The sequence below is a fragment of the Pan troglodytes genome, chromosome 21 (genome assembly GCF_028858775.2).
Source record: "Pan troglodytes isolate AG18354 chromosome 21, NHGRI_mPanTro3-v2.0_pri, whole genome shotgun sequence".
NCBI lineage: Eukaryota > Metazoa > Chordata > Mammalia > Primates > Hominidae > Pan > Pan troglodytes.
In genome coordinates, this window is record NC_072419.2 from 70,717,991 (window position 1) to 70,739,951 (window position 21,961).

Genomic DNA, 21,961 nt, shown 5'->3' on the forward strand with positions numbered 1-21,961 from the left:
GACCCTGTCTCAAAACAACAAAAAAGTAGCAGCTAACATCAACTGACCTTTTATACCAGGTGCCTATTGATACCATAGTTTAACTTCTTATAACTGTTTCTTATTTCACTTACCAACTCTGTCTTCAGTTACTCCCAGATTTTTACTGTGTGTGTACAGATGACCTTTTGTTTAGATTGAATTGTCTCCCCAGAAGTAAGATTACTGTGAGTCATGGTGAATGGACATTCTCATTACCCTTGATGTAAATCGACAGGGTTTTGGGTGCCTCCCAGCTACAATCTTAGCACTTTGGGAGGCTAAGAGAGGAGGATTGCTTGAGGCCAAGAGTTGGAGGAGGCAGTATGGCAGTATGGTGAGACCCTGTCTCCATTATTTTAAAAAATTGACAGGCTTTACCCTGGAAAGCTTATACACAATTTAAACACCCCTCATAGTGTAAGAAAGTGCCCATTTCACTGCACCTTTGCCAGCACAGGGTATTATAATTTAGTAAGTCATTTTTTGTTTGATTATTTTACATAGACAAAAGACCTCGTATTACTTTACTTGTCACATTTCAACATCTTTCCTCAGCTTATTAGCTCTATTTCTTTTCTGTCTGTAAATGGTTGTTGTTGTTTTGTTCTTTGAGACAGGGTCTTGCTCTGTCACCAGGCTGGACTGTAGTGGCATAATCATGCCTCACTGCAGCCTTGACCTCCCAGGCTCAAACTTCCGCATTCTGAGTAGCTGGGACTACAAGTGTGCACCACCACTCCCAGCTAACTTTTTTCTTCTTTTGGATAGAGACAGGGTCTCACTGTGTTGTCCAGACCGGTCTCTAGCTCCTGGCCTTAAGCAATCCTCCTGCATTAGCTTCTCAAATTGCTGGAATTTCAGGCATGAGCCACCATGCCTGGCCTGGGCTATTCCCACATTCTCTAGAGTTCTCTTTACTTTGTGCTAGCCAATCTCTCATTATGCTGTTCACCTGTTATAATGAATAATTCTCTGTATTAAATTTTACCACTTTAAACTTTTGAGTGGTTTATGCTTCCTGATTGGACTCTGACTAATATGTTAGGAAGGGTCCCAGGAGGTAAACCCACACAGATGGGATTTGGGCATAGGTTTGGTTTCCCAGGGGGCAGTGCTGAGCTCTTTGCCAGTGGGAAATGGGATGCTGGTGATTTCCAGTAGGTGACCTCACAGTGACTCAAGCTACCACTTACTGTTGATTGTGATGAAATGCCAGCTGAGGCACATGCCTTGGGAGCTAAGTGGTTGCTGCCCTTGACCACTGTGAAGACTGGTGTGGGAAGGGTCGCTTTGGATGCACTTGAGCAGGGGTCCCCAACCCCTGAGCCATGGAGCCGCAAGGAGCCACACAGCAGGAGGTGAGTGGTGTCGAGTGAGGGAGTGAGGGAAGCTTCCTCTGTATTTACAACCACTCCCCTTTGCTCACATTCCCGCCTGAGCTCCACCTTCTCAGATGAGCAGCAGCATTAGATTCTCATAGGAGAACGCACCCTGTTGTGAACCGTGCATGTGAGGGATCTAGGTTGTGCTGTCCTTATGAGAATCTAATACCTATTGATCTGTCACTTTCTCCCATCATGCTCAGGTGGGAACATCCAGTTGCAGGAAAACAAGCTTAACACGCCCACTGAGTCTACATTATGGTGAGTTCTGTAATTATTTTATTATATATTACAGTGTAATAATGGAAATAAAGTGCCTAATAAATGCAAATGTGCTTACATCTTTTGGCCCAGCTCCTACCTCCTGGCAGCCTCTCCAGGCCCAGCACTTTCTCCAGTCAGCCTCTACAGACCAAGCTCATGACTCACCATGGCCTATTTAGGCCCATACCCTACCTCACGGCAGTCTCCGCAGATGAGGCTACTGCCTCACAACAGCCTCCACAGGCACAGCTCCATCGTTACAATGGCCTCTTTGGACCCAGCTCCTGCCTCCCAGCCTTCTCTCCAGGCCCTGAACTTTCTCAAGTCGACCTCACCAGGCCCAGCTCATGCTTCTTTGCAGCCTCTCCAGGCCCAGCTCCTGCATCTTGGTGGCCCCTCCAGGCCCAGCCTCTGCCTCCCGTCGGCCTCTACAGTCCCAACATCTGCCTCACAGCAGATTCTTCACGCCCAGCATCTACCTCACTGTGGACCCCCCAAGCCAAGCTCCCAACCTTTTAGCAGCTTCTACACACCCAGCTCCTGCCAACCAGTGGCCTCTTTAGGCCAAGCTCATGCTTCACAAGGGCCTTTCCAGGCCCAACTTTTGTCTCATGGCAACCTTCCCTGGCCAGATTCCTGCCTGTCTCCCAGCTGCCTAGACAGGCCCAGGTCTTGCCTCACACTGGCCTCTCTACATCCAGCTTATGCCTCACGGTGGCCTCTCCAGGCCCAACTCCTGTCCCAGGACGTCATCTCCGGGCCCAAAACTTACTCAAGTCAGACTCTCTAGTCCCAACTGCTGCCTCCTGGTGGCCTATGAAGGCCCAAAATCTCCTCAAGTTGACCTCTCCAGGCCCAGCTCCTGCCTCCTGTTAGTGTCTACAGGCCCAACCTCTGCCTCATGGGGGCTTCTCCAGGCCCACCTCTTCCTCTTGGCTGGGTCTACAGGCACAACTGCTGCCTCACAACAGCCTTTTTTGGCCCAGTTCCTATCCCGCTCATGGCGGCCAATGTAGGCCCAAAACTTCCTCAAGTCAAACTCTCCAGGCCCACCTTCTGCTTCCCGGTGGCATGAACAGGCCCAGCTTTGACTTGAGAACAGCCTCTGCAGGCCCTGCTCTTGCCTCCCAGGGGCTTTTTCCAGGCCCAGCTCTTGCCTCATGGCAGCTGCCCCAGGCCAAATTTCTGCCTGCCTGCCAGCAGCCTCAACAGGCACAGCTCCTCCCTCACACTGGCCCATTTAGGCCCAACTCATGACTGTGAGGCCATTTCCAGGCCTAGTGCCTGCCTTGTGGCTGACTCTTGAAGCCCAAAACTTCCTCAAATCAGCCTTTTGCCCAACTTTTGTCTACTGTTGGACTCTACAGGCCAGCCTCTGCCTCACAGTGGAGCCTCCAGACCCAGATGGTGTCTCACTGTGGCATCCTCAGGCGAAGCTCCTGCCTTTCGGCAGCCTCTCCAGGCCCAGCTCCTCCTGCCTCCCAGTGGCCTCTTTCGGCCCAGCCCAGCTCATGCCTCCCGGCGGCCTTCCCAAGCCCCGCTTTTGACTTTCGGTGGCCTCTGCAGGCCTCGACAAGGCCCAGCCTCCTGCCTCCCGAAGGCCTGCACAGGCCCAGCCTCTGCCTCACAGCGGACTCTCCACGCCCAGCTAGCTGTCGCCTCACTGCGGCCTCCCAAGTCCAAAGCTCCTGCCTCTCGGCCGCTTCGGCAGGCCCAGCTCCCGCCTGCCAGTGGCCTCTTCAGGCCCATGGGGCTCATTCCTCACAACGGCCTTTCCAGGCCCAGTTTTTCCCTTCCGGCGGCCTCTCCGGACCCAGAACCTCCTCAAGTCGGCGTCTCCAGACCCACTTGCACCCTCCGGGCGTCCTCTCCGGGCCCAGCTCTTCTTCCTGGTTGCTTCTCCAGGCCCGACTCCTGCCTCTCAACAACCTCTTTGGACTCAGTGCCTACCCATCTCCTGGCGGCCTTGGTCGGCCCACAGCTTCCTCAAGCCAAGCTCCCCAGGCCCAGGTCAGGCCTCACGGTGGCCTCTCCAGGATGAGCTCCTGCCCTCCGATGGCATCTCCAGGCCCCAAATGGTCTCCGGTCGGTGGGCTCCTCCACGCCAAGCTTGGGCCTCCCGGCGACCGCCGCAGGCCCAAGATGTCCTGAAGTCAACCTCTCCCGGCCCTGCCTCCCAGCAAGTAAGCAAGCTCTTTTGGCTCAACTCCTGCCCAGCTCCCAACCGCCTTTGTAGGCCCCGAACTTTCTCCAGCCAAGCTCTGAGGGCCCACTTCCTGCCTCCTGGTGGCCTGTACAGGCCCAGCAGTGGTTGGAGAACAGCGTCTGCAGGCCCCGCCCTTGCCTCCCAGGGGCCTCTCCAGGCCCAGCTCTTGCCCCCATGGCGGCCTCCCGGGGCCAAGTCCCTGCCTGCCTCCCAGCAGCCCGCGTGCGGCCCAGCTCCTCCCTCACGGTGGCCTGTTGATGCCCAACTCATGCCTCTGGCACCCTGCCCAGAGGCGTGAGCCCCTGCCTCACACTGGCTCCTCCCACGCTGAGAGAGGTCAGTGTGAGCCCTTGCCTCACACCGGCCCGTCCCACGCGGACAGAGGTCAGCCTGAGCCCCTTGCCGCACACCGGCCCCTCCCACGCTGAGAGAGGTCAGCGGGAGCCCCTGCCTCAACAGGCCACCGTGAGGGAGGAGCAGGGTCGCACGCGGGCTGCTGGGAGGTAGGCAGGGACTTGGGCCCGGGAGGTCGCGGTGGGGCGAGAGCTGGGCCTGGAGACTCCCCTGGGAGGCAACAGCGGGGTCTGCAGACGCCCTTCTCCCGCCGGAGCTGGGACTGTTCAGTCACTGGGAGAAGGGATGTGGGTCTGAAGAGCTTGGTTGCAGAAACTTCGGGGTCTACAAACGCAGGTGGGAGCTGAGCCAAAAGAGCTTGTTTGCTGGGAGGCGGGAGATGCAGCCAGGAGGAACAGCTGGGCCATGCGGGAGGCGGAGGCCAGGCCTCCTCAAGTTGGCCTCTCAGACCCACTTGCAGCCTCCCGGCGTCCTCTCCGGGCCCAGCTCTTCCTCCCGGCTGCATCTCCGGGCCGGACTCTGGGCCGACTCCAGGTCCCAACGTCTTTGGACTCAGCTCCTGCCCAGCTCCCAGCGGCCCTGGTAGGCCCACAACTTCCCTAAGCCAAGCTCCCCAGGCCCAGCTCAGGCCTCACGGTGGCCTCTCCAGGCTCAGCTCCTGCCCTCCGATGGCATCTGCTGGCCCCAAACGGCCTCCGGTCGGTGGGCTCTTCTAGGCCCAGCTTGGGCCTCCCGGCAGCCTCTGCAGGCCCAAGTCGTTCTCAAGTCGGCCTGGAAGTGGGCCTGGAAGAGCAGCAAGTCGGCCTCCCCGGGCCCAGCTCCGTCCTCTCGGCGGCCTCTCCAGGTGCAAAACTTCCTCGAGTCAGCCTCTCCAGGCCCAGCTCCTCCTGCCTCCCAGTGGCCTCTTTCGGCCCAGCCCAGCTCATGGCTCTCCGCGGCCTTCCCAGGCCCCGCTTTTGACTTTTGGCAGCCTCTTCAGGCGCAGAACTTGATCTCCAGTCGGCCTTTGCAGGCCCGGCCTCCTGCCTCTCGAAGGCCTGCACGGGCCCGGCCTCGGCCTCGGCCTCGGCCTCACAGCAGACTCTCCACGCCCAGCTAGCTCTCGCCTCACTGCGGCCTCCCCAGTCCAAAGCTCCTGCCTTTCGACCACTTCGGCAGGTCCAGCTACTGCCTGCCAGTGGCCTCTTTAGGCCCAGCTCATTCCTCACAACGGCCTTTCCAGGCCCCGTTTTTCCCTTCCGGCAGCCTCTTGACCTCTAATTTGTTTATCTTTTGTGTATAAATCCCAAAATATTGAATTTTGGAATATTTCCACCATTATATATTTTGGTAGGTAATTTATTTGGAGTGAGTTTCTGCACCATGCCCGAATTTTTTATTTTATTTTCCTTATTATTTGGTGTTAAACAGGTTTAATGACGGTCATGGCAACTTTTTGGCACGATGAAAAATATCGCCCATGATCAACGTGTTGTGTTCTGGGGAAGGGGGCAAAGGCAGGGTGAATCACTTTCTTAAAAAGTATAGCTCAAGTTGGGAGTGCAGAGGGAATGGGGAGAAAACCCTCCCGCTGCCTGTGTCGAAGTGCAGGAGCCCCCACCCCCATACTCACCTGAGTCCAACCCCTCTGGGGAAAGAAGGGGTGCATGAACTCCCCCTAGTCCACAGGCGCCTCCCTGTGGCCCAAGGCCCTCTTCACACTCCATCTTGTAGCCCAGCAGGAGCTATTTTCCGAAAAGTGAAAAGCTCTGAAGGTCCCACAATTCATGGTATGTACAGGGGCTCGGAGGAGGGAAACTGCCCAGCTTTCCCCCGGCACAGCTGCAGGGGTAGGGGGTGTAGATAAGAGGAGCAGGCCTTGGCCAGGCGTGGTGGCTCATGCCTGTAATCCCAGCATTTTAGGAGGGGGAGGCAGGCAGATCACGATGTCAGGAGATCGAAATCAGCCTGGCCAAGATGATGAAGCCCCGTCTGTACTAAAAATACAAAAATTAGCCGGATGTGGTAGCGTGCACCTGTAATCCTAGCTACCCAGAAGGCTGAGGCAGGAGAATGGCGTGAACCCGGCGGGAAGAGGTTGCAGTGAGCCAAGATCGCACCACTGCACTCCAGCCTGGGTGACAGAGCAAGACTCGGTCTCAAAAAAAAAAAAAAAAAAAAAAAAAAAAAAAAAAAAAGAGGCAGGCCTTACTCTGTCCCAAACTGAAAGGATTAAATGGCTTTACCTGGGAGAAGATAACCATCCTGCCCTCCATTGCTACCCCCACATACTGTCCATGTTCTCAGGGGGTACTGTGAGTCCTGGGATCTTTGGGGTTGCCCACCTGCCTGTGGTAGTTATGGAGACCCCCAGGTGTTGAGGCAGGGCTGGGGTGTCCCCTTCCAACCAGGCTGTCAAGGCCCCAACTCTGGGGCAGAGGCAGTGGCAGGGCAGCCAGGGTTGCGCCAGAGCCTGAGCAGGTTGAGGTGGGGTCAGGCAGGGCTGGGAGTCAGGGCAGGGGCAGCAGCAGTGGACCCGCTATGCACACATCTTCTTCTCCAAGGTTTGTGTGCAGAACATCCTGCCCATGCTGCCCCAGCAGCTTCAGTTGGCACCTGCCCCAGTCCAGCCTCTGGGAACCATGCAGCAGCTCCCAGCGGCCCTGCACCCACCACCAGCATCCGTTTCACCTGCAGTTGAAGATCCATGAGGTGCCCAGAAGATCATGCAGTCATCAGTCCCATGGAGCAGCCCGCGAGGCTGAGGCTCCTCCCACTGGACCGCCCCCCAACTGGCACCACTGCTGCCCCTGTCCCTACTCTCAGCCTCACGTGACTCTCGGGCAGATGCAGTGGTGGGGCAGCCAGGGCAGCGTCAAGAGTCTGAGCCAGGTGAGGTGCGGTCAGGACCCCCACAGGGCTGGGAGTCAGGGCAGGGGCAGAACAAACCTTGGAGGGGTAGATGTGTGCATAGTGGGCCTGGAGGGCAGCTGTGGCCTAGTGGATGGGAAGAAGCAGTGGGCCTGGAAGAGCTGCATGATCAGGGCCGGCACTGGTCCAGGGCACGTGCAGTGAAGAGGACAGCGCCTTCTCGGTCTCCGGTTCCCTGCGCCTGTCCTCGGCTTCTGCACCTGTACAGGCAAAGGGGAAGCTGTCCCCATCACACATGGCACACTTGGGGGTGTTGGGCTTTGGACTGCAGCTGGAGCATCTTCTCATCTTGCATTTGGGCGTGGTGGGGTCCTCCAGTGTGGGATCCATGTCCGTGGGGTTCCCTCTGCCCCGACCCCGAAAGCCCAGTCAGTTTCTCTTCAGGCTCTGCCCCCCGGGTGGCTCAGCCCAGCTCCTGCCTAGGAAAGCCTTAGTGTTGGGAGGGACCCTGATGACTGAGGAGCCTGGTAGCTCCAGGTTGCCCACACTTTCAGGTCTCTTGCACCAGAAGGTGGCAGGATCCATTGGGAGGAAACAGGTCACCTTGGAAGGCGTCCCTGGGCCCCCTTCCCCAAGGGTAGGGGCCGTAGGGGGCCCGCTCTGCTGCCTTGACCAGACTCCTGGGCTTTGAAGGCTCCTGGGCCCAGTAAGAAGGAGGTGGGTGCCAAGGTTGAGGAGGAAGCATCCGAGTATGTGTAGGAGGAGGACAGGGTGGGACCATAGACTTTGCCAAAACCTGCAGGTGGATCGGGGGACCCTGGGGGCTCAGGATCCAGCAAGGGGCGGCAGGAGTAAAGGAGGAAGGAATGACAGGTGCAAATACCTTCCCACCAAAGCCCTTGTTGCCCTCTGGCTCCTCCCCAGAGTTGTCCCCACTCTTCAGTTGGTCACCCACTCCTTGAACTTGAGATCGGTGTCAGTGGTGCTAAAGCCATCATCAGCAATGACATCATCACCCCCTCCTCCTCATGGATGACCGTGTGCTCCTCGTCACTCGCTATGTCCTCACTGGCCATGTGCTGGGAATGAGCAGCTCAGGTGGGCAGCAGCAGGGCTGCCCACTGGTCACCTCCCTCACCAGGGGCTGCAAAGTGGCCTGGAGCTCCATACTGAGTAGAAGGCTTTGGGCCAGAGTATGATGCAGTGCCAGACACCACCTGTGTCAGTTCCCATAGTGCCTGACGGTCTGTTTCCCTGCCGTCCAGGCTGTGTACCCCGCTGTGGGAGAAGGCTTGGGCCAGGCTGAGCCAGGTTCCCTGACTGTGTGCAGCCGTTCTGCCCCACAGAAGCTGCTCCTTGGTATCTGAGCTCTGGAGTGTTTGGGCTGCGACTGACAGGAGTTCAGAGGACACCCTAGGGGCAGTGGCAGTGCCCGTCTCTGATATGCTCTGCTCCCATGAGCCCTTGTTACACTCCTGCTAGCCCCTGGCTTGTGGGCTTGGCCTCTGAGCTGGACTTCTTTCGGTCCTTGTTGCAAGTGGGCCACCTTCACCTGGAAGGCCAGGTGGTGGTATTTCTGTGTCTCATTGGGCCCCAGGGTGTACCACCGCTCGCTCAGCATCTGGCTGATGGTCCGGTTATCCTGGTTGGGGTGACCCTGGTGAGCCCCGCCAGGGCCTGGTGCCGCTTGCTGAAGATCATGACCGCCACTCATGGGCCACCGGATGTGGTCCTTGTCCCATTTGTTGGGGCTGCGTCCATCCTTCTCAGAAGATGAGTCCTGTTCCTTGCGCAGGGCACTGAGGGACTGGGCCTGACAGCATCTGAGTGGTAGAGGCAACTGGGTGTCAGGAGACATGATGGAGAGGAAAGCATCATCATGGTCATTCTCTGTCTCACTGTCCAGCAGGGACTCCCCTGAGGGGCCCAGGGCTCCTCCTCCATGGTGGGAGGTGAGCTTTTACCAGGTTCCACCACCCCCAAAGTGTGTGGGGTTGCGGGCCCTGGGCTTTCAGGGCAGGTGGCTCCAGGGGGCCGCCCAGGGTCAACACTCCCTGTCCCACCTGGTGGATGCTCATGAGCAACAGCTGCCAACTTGGCAGGTTGTTTTCTCTGGTTGGAGGCCACTGAGTGACTGGCAGGTTGCTGGCCTCGTGTGGCGGCAGGGAGGGGTCAGGAAGGGGATGGAGTACCAGGGGAACACGGCCGCAGAGTGACCTTCCACATTCCTCCACACGAACATGCTGATGCCACGGGAGGCCTCACTGAACGCAGGCCTGGGGGCCGAGTACTTGGTCCGGGCAGGGGGTTCTGGCAGGGGCTCACACCTCCTCACCCCCTCCTCAGCCAAGGTGGCTTGGGCCCAGAGAAGGGGGGTTGGAGAGGAGCAGAAGGCCAGGCCTCAAGTTTTGTTTTTTTTTGTTTGTTTTGTTTTTTGTTTTTGAAATGTAGTTTGACTCTTGTCACCCAGGCTGGAGTGCAGTGGCACGATCTCAGTGGCCTTCATACCTGGCTAATTTTTTGTATTTTTACTGGAGGTGGGGTTTTGCCATGTTGGCCAGGCTGGTCTTGACCTCCCGACCTCAGGTGATCCACCCACTTCAGCCTCCAAAAATGGGATTACAGGCATGAGCCACCGCTCCCAACTTCATTCATTTTTACTTGAAAAACTCCGTTAAGCATTTTTTTAAGGTAGACCTAGTAGTCCTGAATGCCCTCAGCTTTGTTTGTCGAGCAAACACGTTATTTCTTTTTTCTTTCTGAAGGACAGCTTTGTCAGACATAATATTAGTTGCTGGCAGTTTTTTTCTTTCAGCACTTTGAATGTATTATTCGATTCTGTCCTGACCTGCAAAGTTTCTTTAACTTTTGACTATTTGATTATATTGTGACTTGGTGAGTATCTATTTGGTTTGAACCTCTTTAGGAATCTTTAAGCTTCATGGATTTAGATGTCTAAATCTTTCCCATGATTTAGGCAGTTTTCAGCCATTCTTTAAATAAGCTTTCTTCTCCTTTCTCTACTTTCCTTCTCAAACTCCCATAACCTGACAATGGTTTGCCTAATGGTGTCTTGTTGGCTTTCTTTTCTCTGTCTCGTTTTTTTTCTTTTTTTCTTTTTTTTGAGACAGAGTCATGTTCTGTCACCCAGGCTGGAGTGCAATGTGTGGTCTCAGCTCACATTGCACTCCAACCTCCGCCTCCTGGGTTCAAGCGATTCTCCTGCCTCAGCCTCCCAAGTAGCTGGGACTACAGGTGTGTGCCACCACACCCGGCTAATTTTTGTATTTTTAGTAGAGATGGGGTTTTGTCATGTTGGCCAGGCTGGTCTTGAACTCCTGACCTCTTAATCTGCCTGCCTCGGCCTCCCAAAGTGTTGGGATTACAGGCTTGAGCCACCACGCCCAGCCTTCTTTTCTCTTTTTTATTCTTTTTTTCTTTGTCCTCTGACTGGATAATTTCAGAAGATCTATATTCAAGTTTACAGATTCTCTCTCCTGTTGAAGTTTACTATTGTGTTATATCACCCAGTCTGGTCTTGAACTCCTGGGCTCAAGCGACCCTCCCACCTTGGCCTCCCAAAGTGCTGAGTTTACAAGCATGAGCCACTGCATCCAGTCAGTCCCAGCACTTTGGGAAGCTGAGGTGGGAGGATCACTTGAGCTCAGGAGTTTGAGACCAGCCTGGGCAACATACTGAGAACTTGTCTCTATATTAAAAAAAAAAAAAAAAGTCTTTGGGAGGCCAAAGCGGGAGGATCACCTGAGGTCAGGAGTTCGAGACCAGCCTGGCCAGCATGGCAAAACCCCATCTCTACTAAAAATACAAAAATTAGCCAGGTGTGGTGGCACACACCTGTAGTGGTGGTGCATGCCTGTAGTCCCAGCTACTCAAGAGGCTGAGGCAGGAGAATCACTTGAACTGGGAGATGGAGGTTGCAGTGAGCTGAGATCGCACCAGTGCACTCCAGCCTGGGCAACAGAGTGAGACTCCATCTTATAAAAGGAAGAGAGAAAGAAAAGAAAAATTCCATATGTGAGTGTTTACTCCTGAGTTTTTGAGATTGTTATTAAGATCGTGCTCTACTGTGATGATTTGGGTTTGTTTGATAATCAGAAAAAAGCATATTCTTTTGGGTGTTCAGCCACACTGCTTTGGTGTCACAACTGCACATTGGTTTCACAGCTGCAGGACAAGTTCGAGCATCTTAAAATGATTCAACAGGAGGAGATAAGGAAGCTCGAGGAAGAGAAAAAACAACTGGAAGGAGAAATCATAGATTTTTATTAAATGAAAGCTGCCTCTGAAGCACTGCAGACTCAGCTGAGCACCGATACAAAGAAAGACAAACATCGTAAGAAGCAATAGTTTCTCTTACTATTCTGAGAGCCTTATCATTCTACATCCCATCTTCCTGTGAGTTTGTCTTTGTAGCATTTAACTCTAATTGCAGTTCTCTTTTTAAAAACTGGCTTGCTTATTGTATATTTTCCCCAATTAAAGCATGAACTCCTAGCAGGGCGTGGTGGCTCATGCCTGTAATCTCAGCACTGTGGGAGGCCGAGGTGGGTCGACTACCTGAGGTTAGGAGTTTGAGACGAGCCTGACCAACATGATGAAACGCTGTCTCTACTAAAAATACAAAAATTAGCTAGGCGTGGTGGCTGGGACCTGTAATCCCAGCTACTTGGGAGGCTGAGGCAGGAGAATCACTTGAACCCTGGAGGTGGAGGTTGCAGTGAGCCGAGATCTCACCATTACACTCCAGCCTGGGCGACAAGAGCAAAACTCCATCTCAAAAAAAAAAAAAAAAAAAAAAAAAGAAAGGGTGAACTTGAAGGCAGGTCCTGTGTCCATCTTTTCAGATTCTGTATCCCAGCACTTAGGACATAGACAAACATGAAGATGACAATCAATATTTGCCAAAATGAAAAAACAAAAGAAACATGTAACATCATGTAAAAGAAGCTGGTTAGCTGGAGAAATTTCTTTATCATAGTCTTGCTTGTGGATCCAGTAGTGACTTTTACATTTTATATCTAAATAGAAGCTGGAGGCTTTGTTGGGTACTCATAGGCATAAAATATTATGTTATTTATTATAGAGTTAAATGCTACAAAGACAAATCTAATTAATAGGCCTATTTTCCTTTTTAAGTTCTACTCATAATTTCTTCATAGTTTTTATGATAAAAGGTTGGATTTTGATTAGAACTCCCATGCTTTTGTGTCAGAATTAAAACTGGTATTAGAATAAATAATTCAAAAGCTAGAGAAAGAGTACAATGAGAAGCCATGAGTTGCATTTGAATTATAATATTATGTCTTACAGATTTGGGGTATATGCTAAAGTTACCAAAGTTGTAGAAAATAAGGCCGGGCATTGTGGCTCACATCTGTAATTCCAGCACTTTGGGAGGCCGAGGTAGATGGATCATTTGAGGTCAGGAGTTCGAGACCAGCCTGGCCAACATGGTGAAACTCCGTCTGTACTAATAGTACAAAAATTAGCCAGGCGTGGTGGTGTGCACCTGTAGTCCTTGCTACTCAGAAAGCTGGGGCAGGAGAATCGCTTGTACCCAGGATGCAGAGGTTGCAGTGAGCCGAGATTGTGCCACTGCACTCCAGCCTGGGTGACAGAGTGCTATGAGTCACCACACCTGGTATGAGCCACCGTGCCTGGCCCACAATGGCTTTTACACATGTTGTTAAATCATCTTACAGATTTTATAATTTGGGGGAAGAAAAGTTTTACTAAATGGTCTTTTAATGGAAACTCTACAAGAACCAGAATCTTTGCTTTGTTCACTTATGTATCCATTCCTAGGCCTAGAAAAATGTCTGACACATAGCGGCAATTATTCATTGAATAAATGGACCCAGCGATAGTACATTAGCTATGCTATATGCATACATTAAAGATGTAGATTATTGACTTTCAAAAGATAATTAATGTAACTTCTTACTGCTTCTGAACATGTTTGTGAGTTATATTGCTGAGGGACCTTTATCTTCTCATTCTTTCATCTTAACCCAGTGTTATAAAATGGAAATCACCAATATTATTCCATATCTAAAATTAATATCTACCTTGTAAAAAATATCACTCTGCTGCATTTGACAATAGACTTTTTAGGTAATAATGATGCAATCCATAGGGTTTTTTGGGGGCACAGAGGGATTCATGCTAACAGAACATTTTATTTTCTATTTTCCCAGAGCTGTAAAACATGAAATTGGGGTAGTATAAGGCATATTTTTACTCTTTTAATAATTTTTTCTAAAAAAAATTAGTGTTTGTTCCCTATATAACTTTTAACTTTATAGGTAAATATTTGTCTCTTTCAGCTCCAGTTTTATGTGAAATAGAGTTTTCAGATTTATGTAGCATGGAAAGTTTTAATACGTCAGAGTTACTGATTTTTGCCATTTTCTCAATTATTTCTTTTTTATCTTTAGTTGATTTTTTTGTAGTGACACATTTTGTTTCTAGTCTCATTTCCTTTTGTTTATATTCTATGTATATTTCGTTTTTGGTTACTATGAGAATTACATATAACATCCTAGAGTTATAACATTTTAATTTGAATTTATTTCAACTTAAGTTCAATCACATACCAAAATTCTACTGCTATACATATAGCTCTACTCTTTTTATGTTATTGATGTAACAAATTATATCTTTATTCATTGTATACCAGCTAACAGATTTACAATTACATTTTATGCATTTGCCTTTTAAATTATGTAGAAAATAAAAAGCAGAGTTACAAACCAAAATTACAATAGGACTGTTTTTATGTTTGTTTATGTATTTACCTTTACCAGAGAGCTTTGTATATTCATACAGCTTGCTTATTTACTTATATAGTTATTGCCTAGAGTTCATTTATTTCAACCTGAAGGACTTAACACTTCTTGAATGGCAAATTCAGGGATAAATGGATTTTTTTTCAGTTTAAAAAAAAAATCCGGAAATGTCTTAATTTCTCCCTCATTTTTGAAGGATAAGTTTTCCAGCTATAGATTTCTCAATTGACAGGTTTCTTCATTATTTTAAATATATAATCCACTGCCTACTGGCCTTCAAGGTTTCTGCCGAGAAATCAGCTGCTAATGTTATCTGGATCCCTATCTGTGAGAGTTGCTCTTCTCTCTGAGTTTTCAACATTCTCCCATTATCTTTTGTTTGCTTGTTTTTGAGACAAATAATTGTACATATTCATGGGATACAGAGTGATATTTTGATACATGTATACAATGTCCAATGATCAAATAAGGATAATTATCATATCCATCACCTCAAATATTTGTTATTTATTTGTATTGTGAACAGTCAACATTCTTTCTCCTAGTTTTTTAAATTTATAAACATTTAAATTTTATTACAGAAATTTACATTTTTTGATTCTGAAAAAGTCATATATGTATGCAACATCGTTTTATCATTTATTTATATATTTATGCATCTTTCCTTTTAGTTTTGACAGAGATTTTCTATTTTATCATTATTTCAAAAGAACTCTTACCTGTATTTATTTATCAATTATATTTCCCTTGTTTTTTCCTAGTATATTAATTTATTTACTTATCTTCTAAAAATACTCCATATAATCTGTTTATTTTGTTTCCTTTCTATAATTTCTTCAATGATTAGTTCTGTTCTATTTTCCATTAAAATATTTCAATCTCGTATGAATTTTTGTCAGATTAGAAATTTAGGGCATTTCTTAATTTCTCTATATTCTAGCTTTTGACTTTTTTTTTCTGACCTAAGAGGTATTTAGAGCACATTTTAGATTTTTTATTTTGACTAATCATTTAAAATGTATACTAATCTTCAATTTAAATAAAAAACTGGTCTATAGTGACAAAAATTACAAATGAGCCTAACTAATAAATTATCAGCTGTGTTTATATGTATAAGCATGCACAGATTTTGGTAAATATGTACATAGTATATTGGTGAGCTTATTTTTATCATTCTTAACTCATTGTGTAGTCTAAACGTTGGGGAAAAAATAAAATACAATAATCAGATGGTGTGAATAAGAAAATTGTTCTAATGTTTGTAAACCAAGCAACTGTTTTAACTGCTCCCCTCTTCCTGATTGACTTCTAAAAGGGATTAATCCATATTGGGTCCTATCATATATGTCACGGCATAACATCTCCAGCTATAAAATGGAAATTTGAGAATAACTTTGCTGCTACTCAGATACATTTTATTTCAAAAACATACACTAAGGTGTTGCTGTTGGATCTTTCCAAAAACTTATTCACACAGAACTTTCAATCACACTGAGCCATATTTGAACAATCTTTCAAGGTCAGCTCTGGCATAAGCTAACATTATACCATTTAACTCAGAAATTTCTTTAGTATTTGATTAATGGGTTTATGTTTGATATGTAATGTAATTTTCTAATGCTAAATCAAGTGGTAATTTTGTTAGTCAAGTTGATTTAGTGGCTTGGGAAGAAAGCTTTTAATGTTTCCCTAATTTTTCTTACCTTTGACATGATCCTTCACATGTCTTATTTTGCTTAGTGATTTTTCTTTTTTTTTTTTTTTTGAGACAGGGTCTTACTCTACCACCCAGGCTTGAGTGCAGTGGTGCGATCACAGCTCATTGCAGCCTTGACCTCCCAGACTCAAGCTATTCTTCCACCTCAGCCTCCCAAGTAGCTGGTACTACAGGCACATGCCACCAAACTTGGCTAATTTTTGTATTTTTTGTAGAGACAGAGTTTTGCCAAATTCTCAGGCTGGTCTGGAATTTCTGGGCTCAAGTAATCCTGCCTTGGCCTCCCAACATGTTGATATTACAGACATAAGCCGCAGTACCTGGCCAGTTTTCTTTTTTAAAAAATCTATTGGTTATTAATTTGAAGCCTTCCTTTTCATAGCTGTGCTCCTTAATTGGGAGCAAATATGAACGGACCACAACTTAGCCAATTTTCTATATACAATCTTTGCATCCTAATTTAAAGGAATATTAATTCTTTCTTTTCCTCTTTCATTCCACAAACCTGTATTGACTACATCTAAGTTCTAAATGGTGCACTGGATGTTGAAAAAGTTGATGATGAGCAAGAACAAAATTCCTCCTTTCAGGAGACTTACAGTTCAATATGGGAAATACAATTTGTTAAAATATAAAAGTGCAATTTCCACTAATTTAAAATGCCACCTTTATGTTATTGTAATTTATATATATACTATATATATATACACACACACGTATATATACATGTCCATATACAGTGTGTGTGTGCACACGTACACACATGCATATGTGTATGTAATGCTCAGTATAAGCAATGTGCACAAATAAAATTAGCTAACAGAGATAGTATAGAGTGAGAGGAGAGGCAGATTAATCTTTGAGGAAAAGCACAATTTTATGGCTGAATGGAGAAAGCTGAGGTGGTTTCTAAGATGGAGAATAAGACGAAAAATGTAAGTACGTTGTTTGACTGAATTCAAGAAAGAAGGGTAAAAGAGAAGAAAGTAGTGGTCTTATCATTAAATGCCACAGAGAGGTAAAGATAAAAACAACATATTGTTTTGGGTTTGGTAATTTAAGGGTTACCAAATTCCGTTTTGGAGGAGGAACAGATTCCATGTCCACTAGAATGGAATGAACAAGAAATGGAGGAGGAAAATAGGTAGTTTTTCAAAAGTTTTCAAAAATATGAAAAGAAGAAATGAAATGGTACTTGGAAGAGATTGTTGAAATGGGAGAGACTATGGTGGCTTGTTTAGAAGCAGTTGAGATAGATCCAATTGAGATAGAGATATTGACTGCATAAACAAAAGGATGACAAATTAATAGTGTAATGGATAACTTGACTTTGGCAAATATTGTGAATTTTTGTGAAAGTACAACTAAAAGGCAATGTCACTCCAATAATCACCAGAGTAATCAATTTGCTTATTGCTGTCCCTTTAAATATAGTTCTCTGGTATCAACTAACATGTTTTTAACTACTGATGCTTCTTAAAGAAAAGGGAAAAGACCTTTTTCTTTCTTTCAGTCTTCAATGATTCACTGCTTCATCTCACTCCACCAAAGATAAATGAAATCTACATCTCTTATACATTAACAATGCATGACAATTTATAAATAGCTAAATTTTTGGAGCTAACTTTAAGTACCTGAATGGAATTTAAGCAACCCACTAATCTCCTTCTCACTTCTCAGTTATTTATCAAGTTTATGTCAAGGGACAAGGAAAAATTATCCAAACGTTGTTTAAAACAATCATCATTAATTAGTAACACTTATCCAGGGGTTTTTTAACCTTTCCCCCACTCAAGGATTATTCTAATGTCAGAGTAGAATAAAAAATAAGTGCAGCGATGCTGACTCTTCCAAGCTTAACATTTCTCACAAGTCAATTAGCTTTGTACTGGGAGGAGGGCATGAAGGGCTGCTTGCGGTAGTTGTGTAGCAGCAGCACAATGGCCGCAGACAAGGAAAACAGTTTCTAGGAATTCCTCGTATATAATTTTATATTTTTGACAAGATTAATGACCCATGCTCCCTTCCTCTCCATTTCTTTTTTTGGAATTCTGTTGGTATGTAGTTACTATATTTTATTAAAGGAAATTAGCCTTATCTCTTATTATATTTTATTAAAGAAAATTATTATATTATTCCTTTATATTTTTATTAAAGGATTTTATTATTATTATTATTAAAGGAAATTACCCTTATCTCTTATTATATTTTTTATGACCTTCAAAGTAGTGTCTCTGCTTAAAAGTGTACCCTGGCCAAGCGTGGTGGCTCACGCCTGTAACTCCAGCACTTTGGGAGGCCGAGGCGGGTGGATCACGAGGTCAGGAGATCGAGACCATCCTGGCTAACACGGTGAAACCCCGTCTGTACTAAAAATACAAAAAATTAGCAGGGCATAGTGGCGGGCGCCTGTAGTCCCAGCTACTCAGGAGGCTCAGGCAGGAGAATGGCGTGAACCCGGGAGACGGAGCTTGCGGTGAGCTGAGATCGCACCGCTGCACTCCAGCCTGGGCGACAGAGCAAGACTCCGTCTCAAAAAAAAAAAAAAAAAAGTGTACCCTGAAGCACACATCAAACGACATGTAGAGTTCATAAATTCTGGCCAAATGGTCATACCTCAAACCTCATCAGCACTAAGGCTCTTTACTTGCACTGACAAATATGAACGCTGGGGAATTTGGAAATGATATATAATATATAATATTATATATATAATAGATATATAATATATAATATAATAGATATATAATATATAATATATATAATAGATATATAATATATAACTTTCCATGTGATTTTCCTCTTAATTTTTTTCTAGCTGATCCATATGAATTCCTCTTATTAAGAAAAATAAAGCATCCAGGATTCAATGAAGAACTGACTATCACCTTGTTAATCATTCAGAAACATGTTGCAGACTTAAGCCATTTTTGATATAGATACTGAAACAATTACTTGCTAAGAGCAAACTTGAAGGTATAGATAAGGCCCTGAGTCATCTTCCTGAGCTGAATGATAGTTAAGCTGAATGTACGTATAAAATATGATTTTCTAACCACTTGCTCGCCAACAAGGAAAACTTTTAAGTGGAGCAGAACCTGAATAGACAAGACATTTCTTTCTTTTGGTAGAAAATGATTTACCATCACTGTCTAGTTAATTGTAGACTAGGTAATTTTAACTTTGTGATTTATTGCCGGAGACATTTTCTTCTGTACTGTAAAGTGTGTGTCAAAAAAAATAGCAATTTTGGAGGATTAGGGGAGTTTGATAAATTGCCTGCAATTCTGGCAGTATGAACTGCATATTAATTTCTCTCTTTCAAGAACATTTTAATTTATTAATTCCTTACAAAAACTCCCTAAACTTTGGAACAGCTCTCAATTGCCTGTATTCTTTTTTTTCTTATTATGGTACTCTTCTAGAGATTTGGCTTGCATCTATGAATAAGCCAGGACATCTTCAGAAATTGTCTGATTAAAAACACCACCAATGGAGTTTCATTAAATTTGTATTGCTCTGACTAGTGAAACACACACATCTATGTTGCTGAGGATATTTTACTGCAGTTTGAGTTGTAATAATAGCTCTGTTTAAGATCCGTCAGTCACTTGAATCTTCTCTAAGGCTTTGTATGTTAGAAGTTAATTTGCTTTCTTACAAGGCCACATTCTATCTTGTAACTAAACAACTGAATTTTATGTCTTAGCGTAGATGGTTTATTAGTTTCTGGTTTTTCTTTAGTAAGAATCCTATAAAAAACAGTAGTATTTTTCTCTGAGTTTAAAATTCAACACATGCCTACTGATATGGTTAGGCTTTGTATCCCCACCTGAATCTCATCTTGAATTGTAATCCCCATAGCCCCCATAATCCCCACAGGTCAAGGGAGAGACCAGGTGGAGGTAATTGAATCATGGGGGCAGTTTCCCCTGTGCTGTTCTTGTGATAGTGAGTTCTCACGAGATTTGATGGTTTTATAAGGGATTCTTTCCCCTTTGCTCGGCACTTCTTCATGCTGCCTTGCGAAGAAGCTGGCTTGCTTCCTCTTTGTCTTCCGCCATGATTGTAGATTTCCTGAGGCCTTCCAAGCTGTGCTGAACTGTGAGCCAATTAAACTTCTTTCCTTTATAAATTACCCAGTCTTGGGCAGTTCTTTATAGCAGTATGAAAACAGACAAATACATCTACTATGTAAAACTTAAAATACAAAAAAAAAAAAAAAACATTATCTCACTAACATAGGAGCTAATATTTTGGTGTACTTTGTTTAGTATTTTATATTAAAAATATGTACATATATTTATATATAATTAAGAACATGTATGTACAATCGTGCATACATCATGTACATACATCTACTTAAGAAAATAGCTATGTAATATACCATTACTCAACTAGATTATAATTTTTTCTCCATTTTTTAATTGTAATTTATCATTTTCTACTTTTTTGTTTACTCATTTTTATTGCATAATATTTAATTATGCAAAAAATACATTAAATACATTGAAAATATATAGTGTAGCTATAAGAATAAAGAATGATGGTAAAACAAATGCTAATACCCACTACCTGACTTAAAGAATATGATACTATTTTTTTCCAATTGAAATCCCCTCAACTACTCAGAATTACTGCTATCCCTTTTATCCTTTCATTAATTTTCTTCTAGTTTTCTCACATGTGAATCTATTTCTAAATACATTTCTTTATTTTGCAAGTTTTTGGACTTCATATAAATGTAACCATATTGTATATATTCTTCTTCAGCTTCTTTTTCACTAAACAATATGTTTTGCTGATACTTACATTCATATGTACAGTAATAGTTGATTTATTTTAATGGCTATATATTATTCCATTGTTAGAATACACCAGGATTTATTTTTACTTATTTTTTTTTTGCTGGAAAATTGGGTGTCTTTTTTATTTTTTGATATAACAAACAATGTTGTCATCATTTTGTATTTACTTCCTAGTCCACTCCTGTAAGTTTCTCTTGAGTACATACTAGCAATGAAGATGCTGAGTCACTGCATATACATACTCACAACTTTATTCTATAATGTAATATTCTATAAAGTAGCTGTATCAGTTTATACTTTAACCAGTAATGGACAAGATTTTCTGTTACTTCCCATCTTTGTTAATTATTACTTTTAGACTCTAACTTTTATCAGGCTCACGGATGTAAAAAGCATCTCAGGGTGGTTTTAATTTGCATTTATCTGCTCATCTATGAAGATGAGCTTCTTTTCATATAATTATGAGTCATTATTTTTGTTTTGCCTTCTTTTGTTTATGCATTTTGCTTGTTCTATGTCTTATTTTTCCTGTTGATTTTTGGGAGTTCATATATATTCTAAATGTATATTTATTCACTCATATATATGTTGCAAATATTACAGTTTATGATTTGTCACCTTATGATATCATCCAAATAGAGAAGCTTTATATTTTGATGTAGTCATATGTTCATTTTTCCTCCTTAATGTTTGTTTTTCTTGGTTCTATGACCTACCAAAAGTAACAAAAATTCTCATTTATTTTTAATCTAAATGTTTTAAGTATTTTCCTGGAATTCACCTTGAATTGATTTCTATTGGAGATAGGTATCCAATCTAATTTGCCTCATATGGATAACCACTTGTTTTATTACTGCTGTAACAAATTTCTACAAACTAAGTGACCTAAAATCACGCAAACTTGTCATCTTACAGTGTACACAAGTCAGAAATCAGGCATGAATTTTAGTGAACTAAAATCAAGTTGTCGACAGGCATGTTTCTTTATGGCGGCTAGGGTAGAATCCATATCCTGGCCTTTTCTATCTTCTAGAGAACATCAGCATTCCTTTTCTCATTGCCTCTCCTCTCTCTTTTTAAAGCTGGCAATGTCACATTTCTCTGACCATTCTTTCATTGTCACATCTCTCTCTGGACTCAGCTAAGAAAGGTTCTCCATTTTTAAGAACTCATGTGATTAGACTGGGCGCATCTGGATAACCCAGGAAGATCTCTCCATCTCGATTTGCATCCTTAATCACATCTGATAAGCCTTTATTGCATTCAGTGTAACATATTCACAGGTTCCAGGGTTAGGCATGGGCATCTTTGAGGGCCATTATTCTCCCTACCACATTATTTGCCTAGCATCTTTCATTATATTGTCCATCTATTTACTTACTGATTTCTAATGACATCCAAATCAGTTACAACATTTTATGTAAGCATTGTTTTTATTTTTATGTTATTCCACTAGTCTATTTTTCTACTCATGAATTATGGTACATGAGTTTATTTTTGCAACTTTAAGCTCAATAACATGTTTTAAGATTTCCTCAACTTTCTTTTTC

General features: G+C 44.7%; 1 protein-coding gene, 1 long non-coding RNA gene and 2 pseudogenes across 2 annotated transcripts in view; all 4 read left to right on the plus strand.

The window, feature by feature from the left end:
- Window positions 1–543: 543 nt before the first annotated feature.
- On the plus strand, window positions 544–2,988 carry LOC107973186 (putative uncharacterized protein FLJ46235). The gene is made up of 3 exons (XM_024353616.3): window positions 544–1,379; window positions 1,607–1,664; window positions 1,758–2,988. The coding sequence occupies exon 3, from the start codon at window positions 1,834–1,836 to the stop codon at window positions 2,455–2,457; it is 624 nt and encodes a 207-aa protein (XP_024209384.2). The 5' UTR covers window positions 544–1,379; window positions 1,607–1,664; window positions 1,758–1,833; the 3' UTR covers window positions 2,458–2,988.
- On the plus strand, window positions 2,974–4,468 carry LOC134809169 (chromosome alignment-maintaining phosphoprotein 1-like; annotated as a pseudogene).
- A 50-nt stretch (window positions 4,469–4,518) lies between these two features.
- On the plus strand, window positions 4,519–5,547 carry LOC129138201 (putative uncharacterized protein FLJ44672; annotated as a pseudogene).
- A 4,748-nt stretch (window positions 5,548–10,295) lies between these two features.
- The window catches only part of LOC112206419 (uncharacterized), a 34,381-nt gene continuing 22,715 nt past the window's right edge, over window positions 10,296–21,961 (plus strand). Inside the window, exon 1 of the long non-coding RNA XR_008541195.2 lies at window positions 10,296–11,431. This is a non-coding gene — a long non-coding RNA (uncharacterized LOC112206419). The remainder of the gene's footprint in view (window positions 11,432–21,961) is intronic.